Source organism: Choloepus didactylus, chromosome 1 (assembly GCF_015220235.1).
Source record: "Choloepus didactylus isolate mChoDid1 chromosome 1, mChoDid1.pri, whole genome shotgun sequence".
NCBI classification, from domain to species: domain Eukaryota; kingdom Metazoa; phylum Chordata; class Mammalia; order Pilosa; family Megalonychidae; genus Choloepus; species Choloepus didactylus.
Genome location: NC_051307.1, coordinates 135008945 through 135036921, shown reverse-complemented (window position 1 = coordinate 135036921; position 27977 = coordinate 135008945). Strand labels below are relative to the sequence as shown.

Below are 27977 nucleotides of genomic sequence, written 5' to 3'. Positions count from 1 at the left end.
AAGGGAGTCAGGGAAACTGTCCCTAAGAGTCCATGTACCTGGCTGGTGAGCCTCTTATGCAATTGCCAGCATTTCAAGCATCCTGTATCCCAAAATGGGGAGACACAGTGTAAGGCACAAAATGACAAGACGTTAAGAAAATGTTTCCGTATCTACTTCCCTTTCACCCAGAGAATTTTCTTAAGGTGAACTTCATGGTCTATCCCCAAGCACTTTTTAAAATACCTGTGGCCAGTTGAGGCAAGTACTCATCCCCAAGTCTGCTTTGCTTAATACATTGAATTTTGCAAAGTTATAATAAATCTTTACCATACAGAGAGAAACTATCACTGCCCCATGAAATAGCAGAATTTTCTGGGGCAGAATATCTCAGCCCAATTGAAGTGTCATACCCAGCTCATAATTTTTAAAATGCCCTTTATTGGTCTCAAATGGTAAAAGTAGAGAGTATTTCAATTTAAGTAGTACATCAAGATGTTTTTAGAAACTTGATGGAGAAAGTAGTAAACTAGCTCTTCATGCCCAGATCCTAATGGGTTATTTAATGGTTAACAAAGGAAAGGAAATACATTCTATCCCAATTGACTCAAGGCCAAGTGAGGGCTCATTTCCTAATCCCTTTTTCCTGTGAATGAGAAAACAAGGTATCAAATTTGAGTTCATTTTAAGATTCCACCCAATTTAAGTCTGATTTCATCCATAGCAGGGAGAAAATATTGACATAAATGGAAAGTGGAATGTCAAAGCATTTTAGTGTTTTACAGCACAGCAATGTGACCCAAATTAAAAAAAAAAAAAAGTCATTTCACCAGGCTTCATCATGATCTGAAATAAATGTGAAATAGAAATTTAGTAAAAATATATCATCCTACTTAAAGTAGCACTTGGGGCTCGAACATCATGATTCAGACTTCCAATGATTAAAAAATGAATAAATATGCAATACATATTTTAAGCCAAAGGTCTAGTATTTTCTCCCAGAAAGGAGGTGGTGATGAGGGATAGGAAGGAAATGGGAACATGTATATGGATACATAATTCTTTTGGAGAGTAGAGACCCCACATTCACATATATACAAAATCTTCGGCAACCAGTCACAATTTCACATTTAGAAGCTGAACATGAATAGAGCTGATTTCCCATAATTTATTTATATTCCCTCTACCAAGGAAAACAATAGAAATTTTGCTGTACTTAGTATTCTCCTGGGAACTAAGTAGAAGAAGCAAAGACTATCAAGCTTCCTGAAACAGAAAATAATTTGACTAAAGCTGCTTGAATCCAGGAAAAAACAACCATCAGAGAAGCCTGGTAAGAATCAGCCTGTGAGAGCCATTAATGAGGAAGGAACACCAAAGACAAAGAGAGACATAGTGGGGCATTAATGTTGTTCGCATTTGGAATGCACGCCATGAAAGAGACCGCTGTCAACTTTCTTGTGCTCAGGTGTTCAGTTGGGCAAAAGGATTTATAACCATAGTCCTCAATCTTTTTGATGTGGGAAAACATTTGGCACTTTGTCCATTCCCAGCTCTTCTCTTTCTCCATCGCACACTCCCAATGCCATTATTTAAATTTTTGTTTTGTTTTGTTTTGTTTTGTTTTGTTTGTTTTGGGCCTCTCTGTTCTAAGGATTATCTGCAAATTTTTAAACATTTTTTATTGTGAAATATAACATATGCAGAAAAGTGATAAATTTCAAAGTACAGTTTAACAAGTAGTTATGGAGCAAATTTCAAAAAATGATATGGGCTACAGTTCCACAATTTCAAGTATTTCTTTCTAGCTGTTCTAATACTCCAGAGACTAATAAGAGATATCAATATAATGATTGAGTAGTCATAATCATTTGTTAAGTCCTATGTTCTCTGTTACAACTCCTCCCTCTCATTTGATCCTTCCCTCAGTCTTCAGGGATATTTGGGCAATGACCTTTCTAACTTCTTCATGTTGAAAAGGGGTGTCGACATTATGGGGTTGGGGATGCAACTAGTTGATGGTCTGGTAGAGACTGGTAACTCTAGGTTTCAGGGCTTATCTGGCATAGGAACATTCTGGAGGTTTTAAGTTTCTGAAAAATAAACTTAGTGAGTGACACTTTTATAGAGCTCAGGGTATTCTTTAGGGTTTTCAGGAATACTATCGGTTGGGGCCTGGCATACTGTGGCAATTTGCTATTTTTACTTTTTAACCTATACTGAAATGTCAATTTAAAAAACTACCTGCATCATTTAATGACTTATATAACTATCAGAATACCTTAATCAAAAAGCAAACCAAATTTAGATGGACTTTGCACAGAAAGGAAAAAAAATACCTTATTGGAAGCAAGATTATAAATTGGATGTCAGTTTGGGCAGCACATGGAATTTGGATGTTAAGGCTGAAGGGAAGGCGGTTGGTGGGAGACTGAAGGGTTAATCAGGATAAAATAGAGTTTCCATCTATGAATAGGAAGATCTTTTGACAATGCGTAAGTGATTTCTCAGTAATGTGGTCAGTGTTCTCTGAGTCAATAATTTCCATCAGTAGCCGATAATGATCGTTTAAAAGCATTAGCTCACGTGACCAACCAACGTGCCTTGCAATTCAGTTCATGGCTTGACAGGAAAATGAAGCTCTCCATCCTAAGCCTTGATTTTCAGGGCAGAGGGGGCAGGAACTGGCCCTTTCAACCTCGGAGACTGTTAAGTGACTATGTGTTCATTTTCTAAGGGAAAGCATTAGCATGTGGGCCCATCTTATACCAGGAGAGTTCATTTTAGAGAAGGCGGCAGTAATGCATGAAACAGCAGCAAAGGAAGGAACCACAGAAAATGCCCTATAGGAAGAACTTGACTGGCTGGTGGCCCCTTGTTTGCAAAGCTACCACAAAAGCACTGAACTCCTCTCCTCTCCGATGGTATTATGTTTTTGTTTTTCCTTTTCTGTATTCATTCGGACTTCTTGGAAGTAAAATTAATTACAGAGTTGATCACAAGAATCCAGAGTCAGGGTCTTGCCATCATACCTGGACATATGGCCTAAAATACAATGAATGTTTGTATATGAGCTGCTGAATAAACACATGAACAGAGGAGAAATGTATGAATTGCTTAAAATGTTTCCTCCAAATACTATCCACGGTAGGAAATATTAATAGGTTGTAGCAGTGTTTTTCAAACCAAAATCTTCTTGCAGAAACCACATATGTTCAGAAGGTAAAAAAGGATCTGCTTTTGATAAGGAGGAGGGCCGACACATCCCACCTGTCTGTCCCCAGCCTCCATGGCAGGGATTTATAAATTTTTTCAGGTCTTCTAGAGCATTGCTTCTCAAAATTTCATATGTGTTTGAAAATCCTGGAGATGTTTAAAAAATGCAGTTTCTGGTGCAGTAAGCCTGGGATGGAACCTGAGAGAGTACTTTGCTAATCAGCTCCCAGGTGATGCCAGTGCTTGGTTGGAGGCTGCACTTGGAGTAACAGAGCAATTACCTGTTAATGAGATCACTCCCCATGATAGGAAAACAGCAGATATTGTAAGTGGGTGCCGGCCATCCTGAGAGAAGTGGTGCATCTCTTCTTGGAAAGGGTCTGGGCTGTGATGTTGTTTAGGGAGGGTGCAAAGTAAATTCACCACCACGGGGGGCTGCCTGCACCCGTGTTTCCGGGGGAGACATTCTGTTACTTGTCTCTCCATAGTTCTTATCAGAAGATCACTCATGACCAGGAAAGAGGTAGGGGTAGAGGAGGGAAATGTTCTTTTTCACACTCTTAGTACTAATCCTTGTTGCTCTTGTTTGGCTGAAAGATTTCCATCCTGGATTTTGAGGTGCCCTTTACCAAAAGATAACATGTTTAATATTAATGTATGTGTGTATGCATACATATGGATGTGCATATTTAATTTATTGTTAGTGTATATGTGTTAATTTTTACATTGGTATATCCATACATAATTAATAATGAGAGTCCAGTCTTTCTCAGTTTAACTGTATATTTAAGCCCAACCTGTTAAAATTAAAGTAAAATGGTGATAATACTTAGGCTCGTGGTTTTCTGTACCTTACTAGATCTTGTAATCTCAAATATTTATAATTTCATTCAAGTGGACCAGCAGTGAACCCTGGGAGCCTGGCAGAACCCTGAGAAGAGTGAAGCAGGGTCTGGAGATCTGTACAGCGGCTATGCTAGAAGCAGAATGCAGCTTTTCTGCTATTGTGGAAGAGCCAGTCTTCACATTATTAGAGGTTTTAAGCTGTGGTCTGCAGAGCCTCAGGGCTTGTGTCCACAGAGCGTCCTAAGAGGCTGTCACGGTAGCTGGGATAACAGGGGGCGCGGGCAGTGAGGTGGGCTGTGCTAGCCCCCCCACACCCCAATACAACAAGAACAGACTTTTTTTGTTTGTTTGTTTTGAACATATGTGGTTCCACAGAAGATTTTGGTTGAAAAACATGGATATAAACTATTAATGTTTCCTACAGCATTTAGAGGAAACATTTTAAGCAATCCATACATTTCTCCTCTGTCCATGTATATACTTAACAGCTCTTTGTTGCTTATTTATGCTGTGTGAGGCAATGTTCGAGATGCTGTTGGACAGCAAGATGAATAAAAACAAATCCCTGTCCTCTTAGAAAAATGCAAAGAGGCTTGAAACTATACTGGCTATTGGAAAGAAGCCACAGTGACTCTTAAAAAAAAGGAGGGGGGCGGGGATTGGCCATACAGCGCAATAGGTCATGATATCCATGAAGAAGCTCTCACATTTTATTTCTTGAGGTTTAAACAGCAGGGGACATGTGGCAGCACATGCTGGGTGTCCAGGATGTATATGATTTATAAAATGCTTCGATCTGTAATATTAATATATGAGGAGCATTACTGGATTTTTCTCTGCATTGAGCCGTAGGTTTGAAAAGCCACACTTCATAATTTGTTGGGTGTGTAGTTGTTTCTTACTGAGGCAGCCAGTAGGAGGCGATATAGCACATTTTTTAGAGTATAGGCCATAGAAGCACAGAGCCCCTATGCTCTGTGCCATAGTGTCCAGCCTGACCATTTATTAGCTGCCACACCTTGGTCAAGTTCCTTAGGCTCACTGAGCCCTGTTTCTCATCTGTGAAAGGCCACTGATAATAATATCTACTCCAAAGGCTTATTGTGAAGATTAAAGGCTAATGTAAGAGACACATGTAAAGTACCTGGCATATAGCAAACCCTAAGGGTAATTCTTATTATTATTTAATATATATGTCACGTAGAAAGATGCATGCTTTTCTTCATTTTAACTAGCTTCCTTTGGCGAGATTGAATACACACAGGTCCTTCAAAGTAGAGAATAATTTAACCCCAAAGCATGAGCCCTGGAGAATTTTCTGGGATTGGGAACTGGGGGCAGCACTTCAGTGGCCAACGCACAACCCTGAGAGCCGTTCTGAACATCGTGCAAGCAGCCAGTGGGACCTTCGGTCTCGAGTGAGGGCCTTGTGGTCTGGTGGAGTGTAAGATGAGGGAGATGTCCACAAAGGAGAAGCCTGTCCAAATGCAAGTGTGGCTCATGAGATACAGCTTGTCATCATAATGTCTGACAAACATGCAGTTCATTCTCTTTGGAAAACTGGGATGGAGGGATGAGGGATGATTTGATTTGGGTCAAAGGCTACAGAGGAAAGTACTTGCTTTGTTAAAAAAACAGAGCTACGATAAAACCAGGTTGAGACATATTTGTGTCACAAGTATTCTATAAATTGAATATTTAAAAAATGTTATGGAGAGAGATAAGCAGGCAACAGAATGGAAGCATGTCTGCAGAAGTTCAGATGCCAAAGGCTGTTGTGAAGGCATTTTTATTTTAGGGTTGAGGTTGGTAAAGAATTCGTATTGGAAAATTTATTGACTACATTTGCTGCTTTCTGTCTAAGCATGTCAAAGTATAAGATGGTGTTGCTAAATGGAGCCTTGGCCTTCAGATTCTTCTTTGGCCCATTTCTCCTGCTAACGGTAACTTTATTTTTTTTTGAAGTAAATAATGGGTATATTTTTTTTCAGTTTATGGCAGTTGTAATTCGATAGATGTGTGCATGTTTGTGTGTGCACTTCTGTTTGTCTGCTTCTTGCACCAAAACATCCTCCAGCTGTGGGCCTTTTCCCCTCATGTCTGTAAAGCCAGTAAACAAAACAAGAAGCCATGGGAAAAGGGTAAAGAGAGCAGGAGAAAGGAACGTTGTCTTTTGTGAAAAAGCCAGTCACTGCCTGAATTTTAAAGAAAAGTTGATGGATCTTTTTCTCTTGCCTATATTAATAGAACAAAGCACCGATCCTGGGGCAAGAAGGGTCCTTTCTGTGTGAAAACAAATTTCAGCATTGTGCTGGGGCTTCTACCAGAAGATGAGATGTTTACATTTGATTTTAAGAAATAATCATTATGAGAAGAAAGGGAAAAAAGGCAAACGTCTGTGTCACAGGTTGGCCTTTAAATTATACTGTTTTCATTTTGTCATGGGATACCCAGCTGTTAACTCACTGGTGCGGTCTGCGAGGCTGGAGGTTTTCGTATCTATTTTTATCCCACACACTCTACCCCTGGTCCAGAATAAGGTTGCTCGTTTCCTCACAGAGCTGTGACCCTCACTTAGTCCTGAACTGGGGAGCTGTGTCAGCTGGCTGAAGCTCAGTGCCTCTCTTTTCCTTTACTGGGAGCAGGAAAGGTGCTGTGGAGAAGCATCCGGGCGGGATCCTTCAGGGGAAGGTGACAGCAGATGGTGGGGTGGCCGGGCTCAGCAAGCCAAGCATCGGGGTAGGAGTGAGCCGTGGAGAGCTGCAGCTGCCCCCGTGCCAGAGCCGGGCAGGGCGGTGTCTCTGGGACAGAGAGGGACAAGGACACACACCAGCCGGGCACAGACTCTTAGCTGTTTCTCCATGAAGCATGAGCAGTAACTAGGGTGCTGGGCAACTGGCACATCCGCCTATCAGAATTCATGGGAGGTTATTTCTCAAGTGAAATTCTGAAGAGTTAAAGGATGAATTTGGACAATGATGGAATGGATGACATCATCAGTCGAGAATCCCCATTGGATATGGAGGGGAATTATAAAAAGGTAAGGGGAGAGAGCTCTTTTGTTTGCAAACAATTGGACCATTTTTCTAACTGCGAGAAAGATCACTCTTGAAGAGTGGCCAAATTCCACAATCAGTAGCCATTACCATAGTATGCCCAGGGAAACTAAATGCACAGAATCAAATGCATTAAGCTGGGGGAGTTCTTTCTGCTTTTCCCAGCTTGTATTCATTAATCGATTAGAGCAGTCACTGGAATACTCATGTTGTTATTCTGAAGTTGAAAAAGTTCTATTATGCATTTAATTGCTAAGCAAGCTTTTTTTATGTGAAGGAATTATTATTTTTTTTACTTTTGGCATATGTTGACAGTTCACCTGCAATAAATAATTTCTATAACATTTAACTTATCTTTCTGAGTTTGAGTTTGTCGACAATGAAAACAGTAAAGTTTTACTAAGAAAAGTTTAAAAAAAAATTGATATAGTGTCTGCTAAATTCTTTGCCTGCCTTTTCTTTTGAAAGTTGGCAAGTTTATTTTTGGAATGTTTTATGTGGTAATTGTCTGGTAATAACAGACCCAAGTAAAAATAGCTTTAGTTATATGAGTGAAGTCCTGAAATTAAACTACAAGTATATGCTTGTCTGTCCACAGAAGGCCAAACACACACTTTGTCCTTCCCTGCTTATTATTTTCTGTAAGTCAAGTGTAGTTCACAATAGCATGAAGAATATAGGCCTGTCATCATGGACCTGGAAATTAAGACCGCTTTTCCTGGGAAGCAAATACTAGTTAATATAGCCTCGTAGAACACTAAACCTTGCTGCTAAATTTTTAATTTCATCAAATAAGTCATTAACTTTTTTTCCAGAGTGAGACAAGGAAAGAGGCTTCAATCATGATAGATCTGAAGTCTAATAATATAAACCTAGATGGCTGGCTATATCATATGCATAATTCTGTGTGCAGATGAGGGATGTTTTAAATATAAACTTTATTTCTTAGAGCAGTTCACAAGGGTTTGTGTTCCTTCTCCAGCAGCTGACACTTAAACATGTAAAAGAGGTTTAAACGCCTTGCCCTGTTGCCGTGTGCATTTTCCACCCCTCATGGTCCCCAGGAAGGGAATGAGTGTCCAAGGTGGTAAGTGCATGGAGCCATGAAACCCTGACACTGCTCAGCTGTCCCCTGCTGCCGGAAGCGGGTGTGCAGGAGACGCCTGGGACACAATCAGAGTGAGATCACTCATCACACCCTGCAGAACAAGTGCACTGTTCTCAGACATCCTCCAGTTTCAGTGCCAGAGGACCTGGTCACGGTCTTCTTTGTCCAACTGCTTCTCAGATAGAAGAGTGTAGGTCAGTTTGCACTTAGGAAAAATGAAAGGCATACCATCATTAATACAATAACGATAAAGTAATGACCGGTATAGTTTTATGCTATTAGAAATTGAGAGAGAGCCCAGATGCCTGGAATAAGTGAACAGTGGTATGCTGGCAACCTGAGACAACCACTGACTACAGCTACAAGCATGTGAGGCTCAAGTAGCTTCAAAACATCAACAGCTAAACAGAGTTGCATTGTGTAACCCATTATCTAGCTAAGGCAGTAGAATGCCACCTGCGATTTCAGGAGAAACAGTATCTGATAGTTCAGTACAAAAGACCACCAGATGAAACTCCTAGATGTGTGGGGTGCATATTGTTCTGGACCCTAAACATGAGAGTTCTCTTGCCATATCAGCGGTTTAACTATCTTTTCCAGGCAAAGTGCTTTCGGAATTTTGCATATCATGGTTACTATGAAAGCCTCATGTGCTATAAAAACAAAAAGAAAAACCATTACTGGTGATTTTATTAAGCTTCTAGTGAAATAGGGAAATATATGCATTTTTAACAACTATCTGGTACAGTAGTATAAAAATCATCTATAAAAGCTAAATCGTCTATAAAAACTAAAAAGTTATCAAGTATACAAATCAATCACTTTTTCTAAGTAGAATCTTCCCTTTTCTAAGTTTTTTTTCTCTAATACTTTTGCTGTCCAATTGCCTAAGTAGAAAATTTAAATAGATGTCATAAAGCAGTGGTCCCCAGTAAAATGCTTCTGAGCCCATACTTTTAATATACATATATTTTATTCATAAATGACATACCTGTACCACTGTGCAAATATGCTATGTACATTATGAAACAAATAAACAAATAGATGTGTACTCTCACCTCACTTTGAGGTCGGCAGTCAAAAACAATTGGAAAATTGGTCTATCCCTGCCTAGGTACCCTAGAATTCCCTGTAGTAGCTGCACTAATAAATACCACATGCGTATAGGGATTGCTTCACAGGGTTGTTTTAAAGTCAGACAAACAGCCTTCAGGGGAAAAGGTCACTTTCTGATGACTAAAATTAGATTCCGCCAAGGCAAAGGAAGGAAAAAGATTATGCAGCTGTTGCTCTTCCTGGAGGGAAGGTCCTGATAGTAAGAAGGATGTTTCATTGAGGACTTCTGGTTCCTTCAATAATGACAGTAAAACTGTGCTCAACAGAAAACAGGTCTTGGTATTTATGAGGGAAAGCCAGCACCCTGGCAGTGTCCAAGCATGGGTGTTCAGTCTATCATTTGCCCACCTTGCCATGAGCCACTTCCCGATGGGCTGGTAAGGACCCACGTGTCCTGGTTCACTCAGCCAGCATTTACCAGGAGCCCTCCTGGGTTCCCTCAGGGAGCTTCCAGTCCAAGAGGAGAGGTGGAGAGGCACAAAAACAAATTAGCTAAAGCAGAATCGATGCTGCGTGGGAGAATGTCCAGATGGTATGTTCAGAATGCAGGTATGAATTGCAAAACTCGCAGGCTGTGCCGTCGCAAGGGAAAAGATAACCGGTGACCCTAATCGAGAGAGACAAAAGGAAAATTTAATGTAGAATATGGCTGAAGACTAGCTCCAACTTGGTTCCAGAGCAGAGAAAGGACAGGGAAGCTGGTTTTGGCTTCTGTTCCCAATGCAGACTGGACTGTGTGTGGTCGGAGAATCAGGGAAAGCCGGCTCCCCGTCTCTTTGTTCCTCAGAGGTGCTTCTCTAATGTTGTGCATCCAATTATGTTAAAAGATTAGGGAGGACCCTGTGAAAACATTAAAAGGCTGGAAGGAACAATATTTAAAGTGAAGCCACAGCTGCGCCTCATGTTTTTTTAAAAGGTGAATGGAAATGACTGCTTGAGATAAACTGTAATAAACAGGAACACAGAATGCCAGCTGCCATTCCAGACAAGCAGCTCTGCCCTCCCCACACAATTACAGAGGAAAAGCAGCCAACGACCTCCATTAACCTGCACATCCTCCTCTCTGTAAGGGCTGAATACGCTTGAACTGTGTTAAGTTACAGAACCCTGGAGTCTAGCCCCTCCTCAGCCACCTGGGGACAATCTCTTCTGCTTTCTGAGCTGTGGGCTCCTTTTCTTTAAAGGAAGAGATCAGGCTGGTGGTCTTAGATATTATAAAGCCTCCGGGTTCCTAGCAGGGTTCTTTCCATCTTATCATCCCATTGGCACACATTGGTTACCCAGCATGGTCAGGGAATGGGTTGCCCCAGGTGACCGGGTTTTCCATTTAAATGCCAAGCACAATAAATTTACGCTGTTCTCCCTTCCTGCCCCCCTTTTCCGTGTCCTGGTCGCTCTCTTCACTTCCCCTCCACTGTGTCTCCTTCCTTCTCATCCATATCCTTAGGCCTCTGGTTTTCTTTTATACCTCTCCCTGTGCTTCTCACCTGCTCATCCCACCCTTCCTTTAATATTAAGAACACTTAGTAAGTTTATTCTCTGTGCCAAGCACATTCTATATAGTATTTAATCCTTAAAACAATCTATAAGGTAGGTATTATCATTCCTTTTTTGCAAAAGAAGAAACTGAGGTTCAAAGAGTCCCAGTCATTTGCACCTGTCAGTGTAAGAGCCAAGATGCTAATGTGGGTCCTCTAGACTTCAGTCCCCCTGCCCCTGCCTCCCTGCTGGACATGAGCTTGTGCTCCGCCCTCCCCAGATCTTAAGTTCGCTTCCTGGGGGTTGATCTAAGGTTTGGCTGTTTCGTGACCATGCAGTGGCGTTTTTGAACCGACATGTTAACTGATGATGATACTGAATGACTGTGATGGTTTTATTGACTTCTAAAATGGCGCCGGTTAAAAATAGTTGCCAGATAACACAGTCCTATGTTAAAAAGTATTCTCTGAAAACAGTCATTTGAGAACCGGATGAGCTCAGGATGCTCCCAGCAGTTCGCATGTTTTGGATATGATGTTCATGGGGTGGGTGGGAAACCATTTAGTTTTCAACTGTACCCCTTTAGGATTTCATGTCAAAAGTCTTGTCACCACAGTGGCACTTTTGTGCCACTTGGACCTTGGGCTCCTTCTCCATCACCAGAGTCACTGTTCAGCCAGTAAGTAGCTACTGAACTTCAACCCTGGGAGTTGGCTAAATGCCTTTGCTCTGGTCCTTAACAGTTTGAGTGCTCCAGTATTAGTAACTTTGCACAAGAACACTTCTATCTGCCTGTAGCATGAGGAAGGGGTACACAGTTACTAGGCAAAACAATCATGGTGAGAATGATTGTGCACAGACTTCTCCATGCTCAGGACCAGCATCCCAACACTTGTGATCTTGGCCAATTGTCAACTAAAACAGGTGTCAGACAACCCTGGACCCCTGAGTCCTTTAAGTGCCTGAGGCCAGCTCTCCTATCCTGAGTGAGTTAAATCCAGAGGCCTCAACATTGCCCAAAAGCTTGGGCTGATATCTAGCCCAGAGAAACATATTTAGACAGATTGGCTGCAAGGATGCAAAGATAGGCAATTTCAACACCATTTCAGGAAAGCTGGTTCATCGTGAGCTTCCTGAAATGTTTAGTATAAGTTTCTGAAATGAAAAATGTCAGAAATACAAAATTAAAAGAAAGTATCTGACTTAATACCCATTCAGCAATAAAATGGAAATATACTATGTTATTTATCTTATATTTCCATGAATAATTAAAAGCTCTTCCCAGGGGATAAAATAAGATGTAAGAATGTGAAATAATTTGCATGGTACGAGTATTTATGTACTTGGCATTGAAAAGCATCCAGTTTATTTTCTTGTAGATTGCTGTTTACATATTTTGATCTTGTGACAACCCCATGGCTTTTCTGTGAGAAAGCATTTGTACCAAAAATATATTTAAGAAAGTACCATCAGTAAATTTGGGTCTTCTGTTTGCTTTTCTGTTTTAAAGAAAATTAATAAAATTTGCCTAATGAACAAATAAGCTCTGTCCTTCGGGTTATAAAGTTTAAAAGCCTCTGACTTGCCCACACTCTAATGCTGCCTGTAATTGTTAGAGAAAAGCTGTCTTACAAGCTGAGGAAAGAAACGAGAGTGACTACCATTTTCCTAAAGGAAGAATAGTTTTCCACAGGGAACTCCAGAATCCCAGTAGCATTCCCTAGTGGATGCTGCTAATGGAGACGAGGCCAGATATCACTAGGCAATAAATTGCACTGGAGCAAGTGGATCATGAATTGCTTCAAAACAGGCATCCTGGCAAGGCCTTGGCAGAGGGCAGACAGCTACACATGAAATCCACCAGCCTCCAGAGTCTGTTTGGGCATTGCACATGGAAAAGATTCGTGCTCATGCAAAGGAGAACCAACTCTGTGCTTCATCTGTCTACCTGATCTGTTCAGTTGTTTAAAGCCGCAGTTCTCAAAGTGTGTGCCTTATCAGAAATGCACATTCTCAGGCCCCACGCCAGGCCTTTGGAACCAGTCTGTGTTTTTAACAAGCCCTCCGGGTGGTTGTGATGCAAAATCAAGTTTGAGAACCACTGGCTTAAAGAAACCCGTGATGAAGAGAGGGTCTTGTTAATGCGTCCTCCTTTGCAGTTCTCCACTGGGCAGACCTGCATCACAGTAACCCCTGACATACTGGGTTCCCTTCTGGGCCCTGGGAAACCAGGGTGTACTCATCAGCGTCTTGGGATGATGCAGCCACAGTCCTTAGGAAGTTTTCCCTCAATGGTACATTGTTTTTCTTTGTGCCATTGGTAGACAGTATCTACTGCATCACTTTAAGCAGCGTGTCCTGATGCCTCTGACATCAGTGTAGAAGACGGAGGAATAGCATTCAAGGCCCTGAGGCTCCTTAAACATAGATGGGAAGGGAGAACCTTCTGTCAAACAACTGGCCTGTTGCTACACCTAGGGCTTGTTAGAAGCCCAGAGTCTTAGGCCCTGCCTCTGAATCCAAATCTGCATCTTAACAGATTTGCCCAGGTGATTCCTATGCACACTGAAGTTTGGGAAACCCTGAACTAGAGAGGAGAATACTAGAAGTAGTATCTATAGTACCTACAGTTTGTATAAAGGTTAGTGGTGAATTGAACGCCAAAACAGCATTATAAAGCAAGTACGGTTGATAACAAAGAAGTCTGTTTCGGTCCCTTTGGTGAACAGGACAAAGTAAGAAACGAATGGAGCTGGAGAGGAAGGGCGGACAATCCAGGGAAGAGATAGGAGACAGGAAGTTTGGGGGAAACATTTTCCTTTCTCTCATTCCTCTTTCCCATCCAGGCCCAGAATATTCCTGCTCCAAAGTGTACATCTGCATATGTTTCCACAGTGCTGCCACGCCATCCTCATCAAGCAGGTCCCTGATCTCTAGGCTAAGCTTCTTTAAATGCATCCATCCTCAGGGTGTTTAAGGAGCCTCTTCCTCTTGGTCAGACAGGCCCTTTCCGGCTGTGTGGGTTTCATCACCTCCACAACAGTCAGGAGGAAGCAGCTGTTTGTAGTGTCCCGAGCACCACATGGCTTTTGTGTTAAGTTTAGGATGCGATTTCCCAAACTATGTTCTTGAGAACCTTAGCATCCCTGAGGATGACCCCTGAAAAATACAGTTTGTCACTTGCATACATTTGGAAGTGTAGAAAAGACCCATTCTTCTGGTCTGATGCTAATGTGCACATCAGCATGTGAAAGGCTGGGTGGTCCCTGCTTCTGAGACACCTGGATGCTGCTGGCAAACCGATCCTGCATCAAGATGCTGGGAAGGCTGCCCTGGTGAATGGGCGCAGAAGAGGATGGCAGGACGGAGCAGGGGTGCAGAAATGGTATTGGTGTGTAAGGGCTGCGTCCCAAAAAAGTACAGAAAAGATTTGGAGACGTTCATTATCTACTCAAGCAGAGCATTTTGCTTTTTATTTCTTTTACCAAATACCCCTCTTTGTTCCTGCCGATTTGGGGTATTGCAGCAGCATAGTGACACAGCGGGAAACTCTGAGCATTGGCATTTGGGGTCTAAGATTATGGCTCCCCTGGTGCCCGTGAAAGTCACTGTGAGCTTTATCTACCCAGGCACAGCAGGTGGCAGTGGGGGATTCAGCAACAGGCAAGGACAATAAACTGCCTGAGGCTGGATAATGGTGAGTTTCTAAGCCCATTTTTACTCTTATTTTGGTCTGAAAAGCTTCTCTGTCTCCTAGTGTTGGGCCAGTATTCCTTAGTCGCCCTTTTGCTTTTTGCTAGCAGGATCAATTTTAGATGTTTCGCTTTTGTTCTATGAGGGTATTTTCCAAGGCTGTTTTAGGAATGGACAAGGCTCCATTTGTCATAAGCACAGACAAACTGTGCAGTTTTGAGTCAACTTCTCCTTTTACCTGTACATCTCACTGCCTCACCGGGGAGCGTCTTTGGACTTTGAGGGTTAGAAGACATGTTTGCCCTGCAGTTATAATTCCTTAGAGAATTATACACACACATACACACACACACACACACACACACATTTCACACAGGAAGCAACAGAAAGAAAATTAGATTTCAAATGTTGGGCTTTAAGAGAAAAACCTATATTTTACTAGTCAGTTACTTAAAACGTTAGGAATTGCATTTGTTCCAAAAGGAAAATTCAACAGTGGTATCCAGAAAAGTGGCTCTAATGAGATGTTTATATTGTAAATATTTGTTGTGATGATTAGGCCTTGGTTTGTGTGCTTTTCAATCAAGTGCATTCTCCTTTTCTGAGAAAGCGTCATATCCATCCCAGGGAAGAAGTGGATCCATAACCCTTTACGTCTCACGCTGTATCCTGAGCATGGTGTCCTCCCTTAGTAGCTCAAATACCTAACTCTTCATTGTGGAAGAGTAGAAAGATCTGGGACCAAAAAGCTTGGACCGTAATATCTACCGTTTATCATGAGCTTACCTTAGGCAGCCAGGTATGGCTGCTAAGCGATTTGCATAAATTCCCGCATTTGATCCTCCAACATCAAATGAGATCTTCAACCTCTGGACTGGGGAGGGCCTCCTAAGCATAAAAAACATCAGTCACAGGACAGAGGAGGCTAGCTATTAACTTAACCACATAACACTTAGATTTAAAACTCAAAAAGACCAAAAACCTTAATGTAAAATTTTGAAAACTCTTGAGATCTCTATAAAAAATAAGCAGAGTTTGGTATAACTAATTTAGGGAAGGGAAAATACAGTAACTAAAAAACATTTAAATATTTAATCTCACTGGTTATCAAATAAATTCAAATGACAAGAATACCACTTTTTGCATATCAAATTAAAAGCCACATTTTTTTAAGTGAGAATAGTCGTGTTAAGCGGGGTTTAGTGAGAGCTGCACCCTTTTACATTGCTGGTAGGAATGTAAATTGGAACAGCTTTTCTCTAGAGCAATGCGACAGAATGTGTCAAGAGCCTCAACAAATGTTCACACTCAACTGATCTGGTAGTTCCACTTCCAGGAATTTATCCTGGGGAAATAATCAGACATGTGGTTAAGGATTTATGTAAAATACTAACTTCCATGTTATTTTTAGTTGGACACAACCCAAATGGCTAACAATAGAGGGTAACTCCATACGGTGGGATGGTATCATCCATTAACAAATAGTGTTTTTAAAGAATATTAAGTGACATAAGGGAAATTCTCAAAACATAATGAACAGCACAATCTCAACTTTATAAAGAGGATAAACATACATAAGATAAAAAAAACTAGAAGAAAATATAGCAAAATGTTAGCAGTGGGCTTTAAGTGGTGGGGTTATTGGAGACATTTATATTTTTCTTTATACTTTTCTTTGTTTGCTCAGTGGGATACCAGGAGAGAGAAAGGGAGGGGAGAGAGGAAGAGGGAGAGTATTATAAAACAGTCCTCTATAAACTGTTAATTACTTATTCAGATGTAAAGAATTTTAATTAACGTAAATAGGAAATTTTAAGGCCTCCATCCTGTATCTGTACCCTTGCCGCACCAAGTTAATCAAGAAAGACAGACATGGAATCAAAGGTGTATTCACACATTCACACTTGGGATAGGTGTCTTCTTTAAATAAAATATCTGCCAGGCCCCAGGCTAATATAGACACCAGCGTGTTGAATATTAGCCATTAACACTCAATGTTGTTATCTATTGATTTTAAATTTGGATATTCAGTTCCACTCAACAGTTTTCTGACTGTGGAGGACATTGAGTGAGAATCTTCTTTGTGTGTTACATGGATTGAGAAATAGATTCACTGACTACACTAAATCTGCCCGGAAGATTTGAGGATTTCGAAATGAATTTGTTTTAAAGAAAGATGTCAAGAATCTGGTTCTGTTTTGGCTGAACAATCACAAGTGCTAGTCCAGATTTGAAAGGGCAGTTTTCTTTACTTAATTAAGGTTCCCAACAGTACAGTTGCAAGGGATCAGTGGAAAGTAAATGCATTCTTGCTTCTCTATACAACCTTATGGTTACTTTCTCAGGTCTCAGTGCAGTACCACCCCAGGAAACCATATGAAATCAGCATTACATCTGTGACTGTATATACATCTGTAACTGTATACAAGCAGTCTTTGACTTTGTGACTGTATTATGCACACACAAACACAAATACAATTGCACACAATTCTATTGGTATATGCTAAAATGGGGGACTATCTAAACAAATAGAAATAGAGATGTAGAGATAGATACAAATATATTATCATATATGATACATCACTAAATGTGAAAGTTGAAAGATTGCCTATGGTGTCCAAAATTTAAAAGTGATAGAGAAAAGGAGAATAGAGATGAGTTTTCCTTGTACTAGAAGTCCAAGGAACTACTGAAGGAACTACTGAAACTATATGTCTGATACCAAAACCTGGGAATGTGTACAGCAGATTCTGATGCAGCCTGCTGACATTGGCCATTGGGAACCACTGTCCTATAGTATAGTGCTGTCAAATATTTTATTCTGCACTGTCCAGTATGGTAACCACAAGCCGCTGGTGGCTATTGAGCACTTGAAATGCAGCCAGTGTGACTGAGGAACTGAATTTTTAATTGTAGTTAAATTTTAAATTTAAATGTGAGTAGCTACACATGACTAGTAACTCTACCATATTGGAGAGAGCAGCCTTAAACTGTAGTATGCTGTCTTTCACTTGGGGATGGAATTAGATCATTTTCCAGCCAGCCCTTCCAACATGTTGTGCATTTTGCCTTTCTGACACAGTAATGCTGAGACAGTGGCTTGGAGCTTTCACATGTGACTTCTGGGTAAATGATGGCAGCACATGTGGCTCCAGAACCTCCTACTGGGAGAGTCAAGGTGCCATCATGCCTTCATTAGCCACGCCCCAGTCCCATGACATGGGCGTGGTAGTATAATTTGTTCAGTATAGTCTTTAACCCCCTGCTCAGAACACTGAAACGGTGCTTCTCACAGCCTTCGTCATCCCAAAAAACAAAATCAAAACCTCAGTCTCAACCTAGGATTTCTGTATGTTTGGGTTTTTTTGCTTTGCTTTTTTGTAGTTTTATTTTTAACTAAGGAAATCATTTCTGATCTCTGCTGTTGTTTAAAGGGTTTAAAAGTTCAGCATAGTGAGTTTTTATGGGGGGCTCTTATGGGAAGCAAAGTGTTGTAAACATATCCAAATTCTCACAGTACTGTAGTTTACCGAATCCTTTTCCTATGCAAACCAACCTGACTTCCCTTCAAAATATGAAACAGATGGGCCCAATTAGAATTCTTCAGCTATTCCAGACACTATTTCCAGTGTTTCTCACATTCTAAACCTGGTGAAAGCAGGATATCTCTTGAAAGAAAACAATAGTCCCCAACGAGAGTGTAAATTTGATAGAGACAGAGGTCTGTCTTGTCCTTAGTTCTGTCCCCAATGTCGTATAGGCTCAGTGCATACTGGCTGAATTAGTGAATGTTCTTGCAATAGAGGAGGGCTGAAGAGACCAAATAAGGAAGAGATGACACAAGTTCTGGTGAAGTCCACATTGAGGATAAAAGCCATTTGATAGAGGAGGAAGTGTTTGCCCTCCGTGGCATTACTCTGCCGTATCTAGTAGGTAGTTGAAAGAAGGATTACAGCACCAAATCATCTGGTTCTGTCCTGATGAAAGTCGCCTGCCACCACAGTCATGATCACCTAGACTAGAGATCACAAAGGATTCGGAAGAATTGAAATCGCTTACTGAGATGGAACCTGTAGAGACTGGTTTAATTCAGCTCATAACAATTCAAATGCTCTTGTACTGTTGCCTATTTATTTACTTTTTTCATCTAATGTTACAATTCTAAGAAATTTAGGAGTTAGGCTGCCTAACTGGTTGTGATATATCTGCCCGCTTATCGGCATTTTATTTTCCTGAAATTTTAGGCACAGAAAAATGAGAGAGAATCTATCAGACAGAAGTTGGCACTTGGAAGCTTCTTTGATGATGGCCCAGGAATTTATACCAGCTGTAGCAAAAGTGGGAAGCCAAGCCTTTCTTCTCGGTGAGTGTTCTTTTGAGTTGATTTTCTGATATGTACTTAATGGATTTTGTCATCTGACTATATGTCTAATAAAGGATATCTTTTGGCTCCTTGGGTGATTCCACCTTCCACCCCTCACCCCCCTCCATAATACAGCCACCTTTATCTGGGTTTTAAACAGACCACTCCTCACCATTTGTTTTTGTTTTTTGTGGGCTTTTTTTGCCCATTTGCCCAGCCACTTGAGGTCAGATTTCTATATTTCATTTTTTTTCTGGACACAGTACTGGTTTTGCACTGTGATGAGGGAATCAAGCCACACTCTTGAGCAAGCTGGCTGATGTTTAGAGAAGTGTGGCAGAACACCAGATTTCCCATTAAACAGTCCCAAAGCATGCAGCATCACACCCCTGATAGAGGTGATTGCAGTGAATACTGGTAACTGAGAAATGCAACTCCCATTTTGAACAGTCAATGTTTATTGCCATTCTTAACCTATCCTCCAGGTGTTTTTTCTTTATCTTACTACTTTTCAGGATACTGATGCTCTTTTATCTTAATTTATTTTAAGATATTATTAATCATTTGCATAGCTTCTAATTCCAATTTTTTAAATTATAGTTTTACCTAGAAAACAGGCCTATAGATCAGATCTTCTCAAACATTAATGTGCTTAAGAATCACCTGAGGATTTTGTTAAAGTTCAGATTCTGATTCTGTAGGTCTGATAGACCGTCAAGATTCTGCATTCCTAACAAGCTCCCAGCTGATGTCCAAGCTACTGTTCTGGGCCACACTTTGAGTAGCCAGGGTATTGACAGTCTGCAAATTTTTTAAGAATAAAGGTATTCCAAATGATCAAAGCACAGAGAAACATTGTTTTAACTGAAGACACATGAGCAGTCTCTTGAACCCTCTCTGTTTCTTCCCTGTCTTCCTTGGGCTCTTTTACAGCAAACATATCCTGTGTAAGTACTAAGTATTTTTACCGCATTAAGGCAAAAATTGGGACAAGTGATAGCATTCATGCATTCAGTCAATCAGAAGATATCCACCATGTCTCTTCTAGGTATTTTAATATCTGTCTAAATCTATTCTGTCTGTCTTTTTATAAAAGTACTTCAGTCTGTCCTTAGAGATTCATCTAAACCAACAAGGATCAGCAAGCAGTCACACGCTCACGTGTGCACGTATTTGCAGGGCACTGCAGTCAGGTTAACACATTGAAACGGGAGCTCCAGTGTGACCAGGCAGTGCTACCACATCTCTTCTTTGCTAGGTGCCAGTCCAATCTCATGACACTCCCTTGCTGCTCCCATACGTCATTCCAGAGCCGGAAGATCGGCCTCTCCCCAGGGGAGATGGGGCAGAGGGAGCTGTGGCAGAGGGAGCTGTGGCCCAGGGACTGGGAGACCTGAAGATTGATCCTAGTCTGCTTCTGATATTCAGAACCCAACAATGTAGCTTTCCCGTGCCTCAGTTTCCTCATCTTAGTAAAATGAGTCGAATAGACCGTATAGTCTTCAAGATCTCTGCTACTGCTCTCTAATACTCCCAAAGAGTTATGTTATAGAAGCCCATCTCTATATTCAGCAGTGTCACAGCCATCTGGTACAAATGGGAGGTTTTTGTTTTTAAAATCAAATATATATATATATAGCTTTGAAAGTCAAATAGAACTAATAATGAGTACAGACTTAAAATATTAACACTAAAGAAAGCAGCAGTCCCCTGTCCCATTCCCTCTTCGTCCCTGTCTCACTCTAAGAAGCAGTAACTTTTAACTCCTTGGATGTTTCTTCTGGTATTTACCTACATATCTCTAATAAAATGCTTATTTTCTTAGCTTTCTCATTTAAATAACCATCTATTTGACTACTTACTATAGAAAACTGGGATGTAGCTCTCTCTCTTACAATCCTCCCATATTTATACTTTCCCTTCCCCAGCCCCTGCCACTCTCCCTAAATAATTATTTTACAGTTTAGTGTCAAATAGATAATATTACATTATTAAAATCATTATTATTCACAGCTGAACTATGTTGTAAACTATGATTACTTGAAACGTTTTATCATTTGTCATAAAATTAAAATTGCTTCATGTTTCCCTTTGCTGGCCCATGGTTTTCACATATTCCAGTATGTGACTACCACAGTTTATTCAGCCCCTCTTCTGTGGATGGCTGTTGAGCAGTATCCAAGATTTTGCTCTTATGGACAATGCTGCTATAAACATTCTTGTACGTGTCTCCTGCCATTCATGTGCAAGAGTTTCTCTTTGAAATATACTTAAGAGTGGAATTGCTGGGAGAATATGTGAATGCTCACAGTTAGAGCATAATGCCCAACAGGTTTCCAAATGGGTGCAAGTTACACCCCGCTCCCACCAGCAATGTATAAGACATCCTGTGGATCTATAACCTTGCTTACACTTGATATTGTGAGATTTTTGTTGTTGCTCTTATTTTTTTGCCTGTTTTTTTTTTTTAATTTGTTAATTGAACGGGTCTAAAATGGTATTTATTGGGTTTATTGGCCATATTTGTTTCCTCTTCTATGAAATGTCTTTGGTTCTTACACCCAAATTTTTATTGAATTCTTTGTGCTTTTCTTATTAATGTATAGAAGTTCTTTATCAGTTGTGTATATTGCATACAGTTGTATGTATTCCTTTATCAATTGTATGTATTGCAAATATCTTCTACCAGATTTCAACTTGTCATTTCTTCATGTGAATAGACATTCTGATGACCAGAAGTTCTTAATTTTAATATTGTAAATTTTGTCTAACTTTCTTTTATAGTCGATGCTTTCTGTCTTTTATAAGAATCTATCCCAATGTCCCAAAGACATTAACCTAGATTTCTTACCAAGATTTGCTTATGTTGATTTTTTAAAAAAGTCTGTAATCCATCAGGAGTTGATTTCTTAATATGGTATGCTATAAGTCTATTTTCATCTTTTCCATATGGATAACCATTGTCCATCGTATTTATTGAATAGTCCCTCTTTTACTCACTGATCTGACAGACCACTTCTGTATATGTTATAAATTCATAGGAATACATTCTGTTTCATAAGTTTCTCTCCCCACAACAATCCAACACAATTTTAATTACTGAAACTGCAAAATAAGACCTGATATCTGGCTAGGCAAATCCCTACCTTTACTCTTTTTCTTCAGAATTATGCTGCCTATTCTTGGTTATTTATTTCTCCAGATATATTTTAGAATCATCTAATCAAGTTCAGTGAATTTCTTTTTTGGAATTTTGACTGGAATTGCATTGCCTCTATAGATCAGTTTAGAGAGAATTACATTTTCCAATATAAGTCTTCCTATCCATGTGCATGGTCTGTCTCTCCATTTATTTGGCTCTTAATGAATATTTCTTAATAAGGCTTTGTAATTTTTCAGAGGTATTGTACATCTTTTGTTATATTTCTAGATACTTGATATTCTGATATTATCTTAAATTATCAGTAATGCTTTCTCATTGTTTGTTGCTGGTATACAGAAATGGATCTAACTTTGTATATTAGTCTTATATTCAGCCCCTTTGTTACTATTTTTTCCACCTATTTCTCCATTCTTCTATTATTTCTAGTAAAATTGTCTGTAGATGCTTTGGGAGTTTTTTAGGTAAATAATGATAACATCTGTAAATAATGACAGCTTTATTTATTCCTGTCCAATCATCATGTATTTGGTTTCTTTTCTTATCTTATTGTGCTGGGTAAGTATCCTAATAGATGGGTGGTTATAAATGGTAATAGTTGGAATCCATAGTTCATTTCTGTTATTAAATGGAATGCTTCAACTGTTTCCCATTTAGGGTGATGTAATTTTGTGTTTTCTTTAGTGATTATTTTGATTAGATTAAGGATGTTCCCTTCTATTCATAATTTACTGTTTTTATCATGAATGGCTTATTGATACTTCTTCTGCATCTGTTGAGATGATTATATTATTTTACTCTATTAAATCTATTAACATGGTAAATTTCATTTATGGATTTACCATCTTTGCTTTCCTTGTGTACACCTTATTTGGTTGTAGGGTAATATCACTTTTCAGACACCATGATTTGATATAACATTTTGTTTGGGATGTTACAACTATATTCATGGAATGAAATGGGTCTGTTGTTTTCCTTTCTCAAGGTACTTTGTTTGGTTTTAATAGCATTGTTATGCTGTCTTCATACTTAGGCAGTATTCCCTCTTTTGTATTGTCTAAGAAAAGTTTGTATAATCCTGGAATGATTTGTTTCTGGAAAGTTTGGTAGAACTCACCTGTAAAACCATCTGGGCCTGGTGTTTATTTTATGTTTTTTCTTTACCTACTACAACCATTTCTTTAATGATTATATGATTGTTCAAACTCTTTATTTCTTCTTGAGTCAGTTCTGATGAGTTGTATTTTTCCAGGAATTTGTCCATTTTGTTTCTCAAAATTTTTGGCATGATAATTTCTCATTTCACTGAGGATATTAAGTTTAATTAAGTTGTTTTAAATGTTTTCTTCTGATACCTACATTGTTGGAGATATTTTCTTAGTTTATTTTTTGTTTGTTTTTATATCTGTCCATTAATAATTAAGTATAAGGCACTAAAAGCTCTTTGTAAACTCTGGGTGGTTGGGGCTTGTTGATATATATCATCTCCTCAGAGGGACCTTCCCTGACCACCCTATTAAAAGTAAAAACCTACAAACCCATCACTTTCTCTCCTCTTATCCTCCTTTATTTTCCTTTGTTGCCCTTAGCACTACCAGACATTAAATTACATTTTTTTTTTCTTTTTCTGGTACTAAAATGTAAGCTCCAAGAGAGTAAGCCATTGTCTATTTTGTTCACTAATCGCCTAAAATAGTGCTTAGTACTATTTCACCAGATGAGTGAATGGTGAACTTCAATGGTCACATAAAGACCCAACTATTTAATTGGGATGTACCCAGTAAAAATACCTAAAATGTCTTTTCTCTTGGGGTATGAGTTGCCCTAGGGAGGGACTGTCCAACTTCATCCTGAGGGTTTTATGCCTGGTTTTCAGTGTTTTAAGACTCCAGCAGGGGACGGGCAGAAGGCTCAGCATGTAGAATTTCATTTAATCCCCTTGCTTTCAGTATGGCACCTCATTACCATCTCAGCTGTATCTGAATGTGCCTGGGTCCAATGCTTCTCTGACTCAACCTCTCAAGATGGTAAACTTCTAATTCTGCCAGGCCGTGGCTGGGCAAGGGGAATAAAGGGTATAAATGGTCCTTTCAGATGTTCAAGCAGTCTTTCTTTGACTGAATACTCTCCTTTGCCTTCAGAGGTACCTGAGCATTTTCAGGATTTTGCAGAGCAAATATATATGCTTCCTCCAGCACCCACCCCTGCAGGCATCTAGCAAATTGACATAGCTGAGCCGAATACCTCTCATCCACCTGCAATCAGTCTTCCAAAATTTTGCCAAACTCCCTTGTGTGCTGTTGTTTACTTTTCCATTTTCTTTGTTCAAGTAGGTTTATATCATCCTTCTTCCTTTAATCTTATTTTAGTAGGACTTTATAAGAGAGAGTAGATAGATACATGTGTTCAGTATACCATGTTTGGCTAGAAGTCACACAAAGTTTTCAATATTTTTAATGACTGAATTATTTTCTTAAGTAAAATCCTGTTGCAGAAACCCTATACGTAAAACAGACAGAGCAGTCCTCCTCTGGTTCAGGAGATCTCTGCCTGGAATGTGTCTCCTCCATTCCTTCCCTTCAGCGCCTCTCCCACCCCTCTCCCCCTCTGGTGCCTCTCACCCTCCCTCCCCTGCAAGACTCTGAAACCCACCTGAACTCTGGCAGATCAAAATTTACAAGTCACTGTGTCATCTACCCCCTTTGGAAACACAAATATCCAAACACATGTATTTCACAGTAGCTCACGACAAGCTACACTTGTTGAGTCACCATAAGGAAGATTATTTATATCCTGTTCTTTCAGATGTTTTTATCTCCCCATTCTGGAATGAGATCACCCACTGTAAGATCATGATGACTTTTTGGATCCCCCTTAGGATTATGGTTAATAATGACACTAAATATTTCTAAGAAATAGACTGCAAAGAATGACTTTTCAACCCCCCCCATCAGTAATAATGTAGGAGAAACCCATATTCCCTATCCCTATTAGAATAGTTTTTTCTAATGTATTGCAATCCCTGGAATTCTTCTCTGAGATGAAGTAATTTATCCCTTACTTACAGTAGTACTTGAGGGATGTTAGAATTTTGAAGTTACCCATACATGAACAACTCCAAATTGTACATGTGTTGAGTTGGTTAAATAAACATTAAGGTTTATATGAATTTTTTTTAAAAAAACAGGTATATCTTATATGAACTTGTTTCTCTGAAGAGCCCAGTACTTAATTTTAAATGAGCCTGAGAATTTAAAATTAGCCAAGTAATGGATTCTGAAATGCTGAGCTTACTTTTAAGATAGGGCCTACACAGTTGAGTGGGGTCTTTGGCAGGATAATGGAGCTCTGTTCATATTTTTAAAAAGATGTGCATTTACATGTAAAAATTAAATTCATATGCATTATGTGAGAAATAATGAAGTAGCGTGAGGGTCTGGAGAGACTGGTGTTTAATTATAAGTCCTTCTCGGTTGAATGTTGGGTTTCAGCCCCACTGTATTTTCTAAAATGGTGCTATCTCCTAAAGCACTTTTTAAAAGAGGAGCAAGATGTTAAATGTAAGCTAGGCTTACAATAATCCCATAAAGACATTTCTTGCCTACTTCTGCAGCAAAAGAATATTTGATATTACTTCATAACTCAATTAAATTTCACTTAAACTGACAATGTGGCAAATTTAGGAATTATAATTTTTTTTTCTCCAAAACTTGTTAATCCCAGACATAATCAGCTTTTTCAGACTGAGACTGTGTGGTCATTTTTTTTCTATTTTAAAATGTTTCAGCAAAAAGTTTTTAAAAGCTTAAAAGGAAATGATAAAAATGAATTATCTATTCCTGAAATAAAGTTTCTAAGAAATATTAGGTTTAGTCATGTTCTTGAAAAAATAAATAATCCCTTTCTTTTATTATTAATATAATACTTTCTTGTCATTTTTTTTCATTACCAAATTAATTTTAAATCAGCACTATATTTCAGATTCTGAGTCTATTATAGCTTAGTATTTTTAAAGGAATGAAAACTGGCTTGGCTACCCTGGGAACACAAGGCCGAGTGGCAAATAGTAATAGAAATCTAGGAAGTCTTTCATTTATAGCAACTTGATCGGACATTGTGGAGAAAACTTTCCCTGCCTTCTCCATTCTCCTTTTCTCAGAGTAACAGCAAAATAAATCTGATTCTCACCTCACTTCTTATCTTATCCCAAGATAGATTTTATTTGCTTACATATATATATAAGTACAATCTAATAGTCTTTTTCATAAAATACGCAATGGGATGCTATAACCTAGAATAGGCTATACCCTTCTCTCCAAACACTGTGAATATTATGAAAAACAGACATTCCCAGAGAACTTTTGAGAAGCTGCTTTGAATAATGAAATAGTTTACTAATCTCCACCATTCCAGCATCCCCAAATCCTAACTCATTTCTTTCTGGTCCTTAGAGGTTCATTGGTGAACAGCTGAGACGAGATAATAATGGGTATCTATCACCTCCTTTTGTATTTGAGCTGGGGAGGGGGGCACTGTAGCCCAGGGTCCTGTACCAACTGGACAGATAACACTGAATCTAGAGAGTTTTAAGAAACAGGATTCACAGCAGCTTTGCATATGAGGAGATAAGAGTCTGTAATATAATCTGCCATGAAATCACAGGTCAAACCGATGTCATTTTGCCCAGAAATTGAATCATCCTCTTGTCTCTTAACTGTAATAATTTTTGCATTATTTCCTGGAAGAAGTAAGCAGAGTGGGCACATCTGTCTAACATGGATAAGGAAAGAGATCACCTTCTTTCAATGCAATGAAATTCCCTCTCTGTGGCCTGTTTCGTGAAATTATAGGCATTTGCTTGTAGCAACCTATTCATAGCATGCAACATATCTTTTTCAACTTCCTATTAATCTTATACCTGTGTATTGATAATTTGCTTTAAAAATCCCTGTGTATAAGCAGTTTAAAGGTACATTTCATTGCAAATGGTAGCTTATGAATACTTTTATGATGCTGTTTGAAAAGTCGCCCAATCTACAGAGAAACAATCTTTTTTTTATGCCCTTCCCCACACATTATTTCTAGTGTTCTAAAATATTACACAATTTCAAAAGTAAGGCAAGATTTGAAGTGGATCTTTTGAGGAGTAATAGGATTAAAATGGCAAAACAAATTTAATTATGTAAGCAATTCTTCTCTTTCACAAACCTAAAAGAAAAGCAACTTGATATTTGTGAAATTTTCTTTATCTAATAAATATCTTCGCTTTACAATAATGCCAATGACCCCATTTTAATTAGGGGCAATTAATTTTGTGCAAGCGGAATTTGACATCTTGCTAGAGGCATAACCAGCTGTACCCTGTCTTATGAATTTTTTTTTTTTTGTCACCAATGAGAATTCAATTGCCTGGGCTGTTGCAAAAGGATGGGATGCAGGGAGAAAAAGGCCACAGGGCTGCATTTTATATTTAAAAATGGCTCTGGTGGACAGCTGAATGTTTAATTAAAAGAGCTTCAAGGAATTCTTTTTCATTGATGCATCATTTTTGACAAGTTATCATGACTTTATTACTGCAATTTTCAATCCCCTTGGACAGTGTTCACACACATGTGTCTGGACACACAGCTCAAAGGAAGACTGGCTCCTTTAAGGATGCACAAAAGCATTTGCTGCTGCTAGAAAACACCCTTGCCTGCTACAAGTGAGTTGTGTCATCTGGAGGTTTAACACACATTTTCAGTTTGTTTGGAAATTTTTCTATGTCCCCAGAATTGTTCTCATTCAGATTATCCCATGCATTAAAAACCCATGGAACATATTTCTGATGAGAAGAGGAACCCTTATATTGCAATTTACAACAGAGTATGAAGGGGAAAAAGAGTCAAATGGCCATATTTTTAAAGCAGTTTTTTTTTAATAGAATGTTTATACATGTTTTTTTTTTTTTTTTTAACTCAA

General features: G+C 39.2%; 1 protein-coding gene across 1 annotated transcript in view; it reads left to right on the top strand.

The window, feature by feature from the left end:
* LOC119538676 (IQCJ-SCHIP1 readthrough transcript protein) overlaps positions 1-27977 on the top strand; it is an 802368-nt gene that overhangs the window by 754050 nt on the left and 20341 nt on the right. Inside the window, 1 exon segment of the mRNA XM_037841819.1 lies at positions 18738-18856. Within this exon segment, the coding sequence (XP_037697747.1) occupies positions 18738-18856 (119 nt within the window).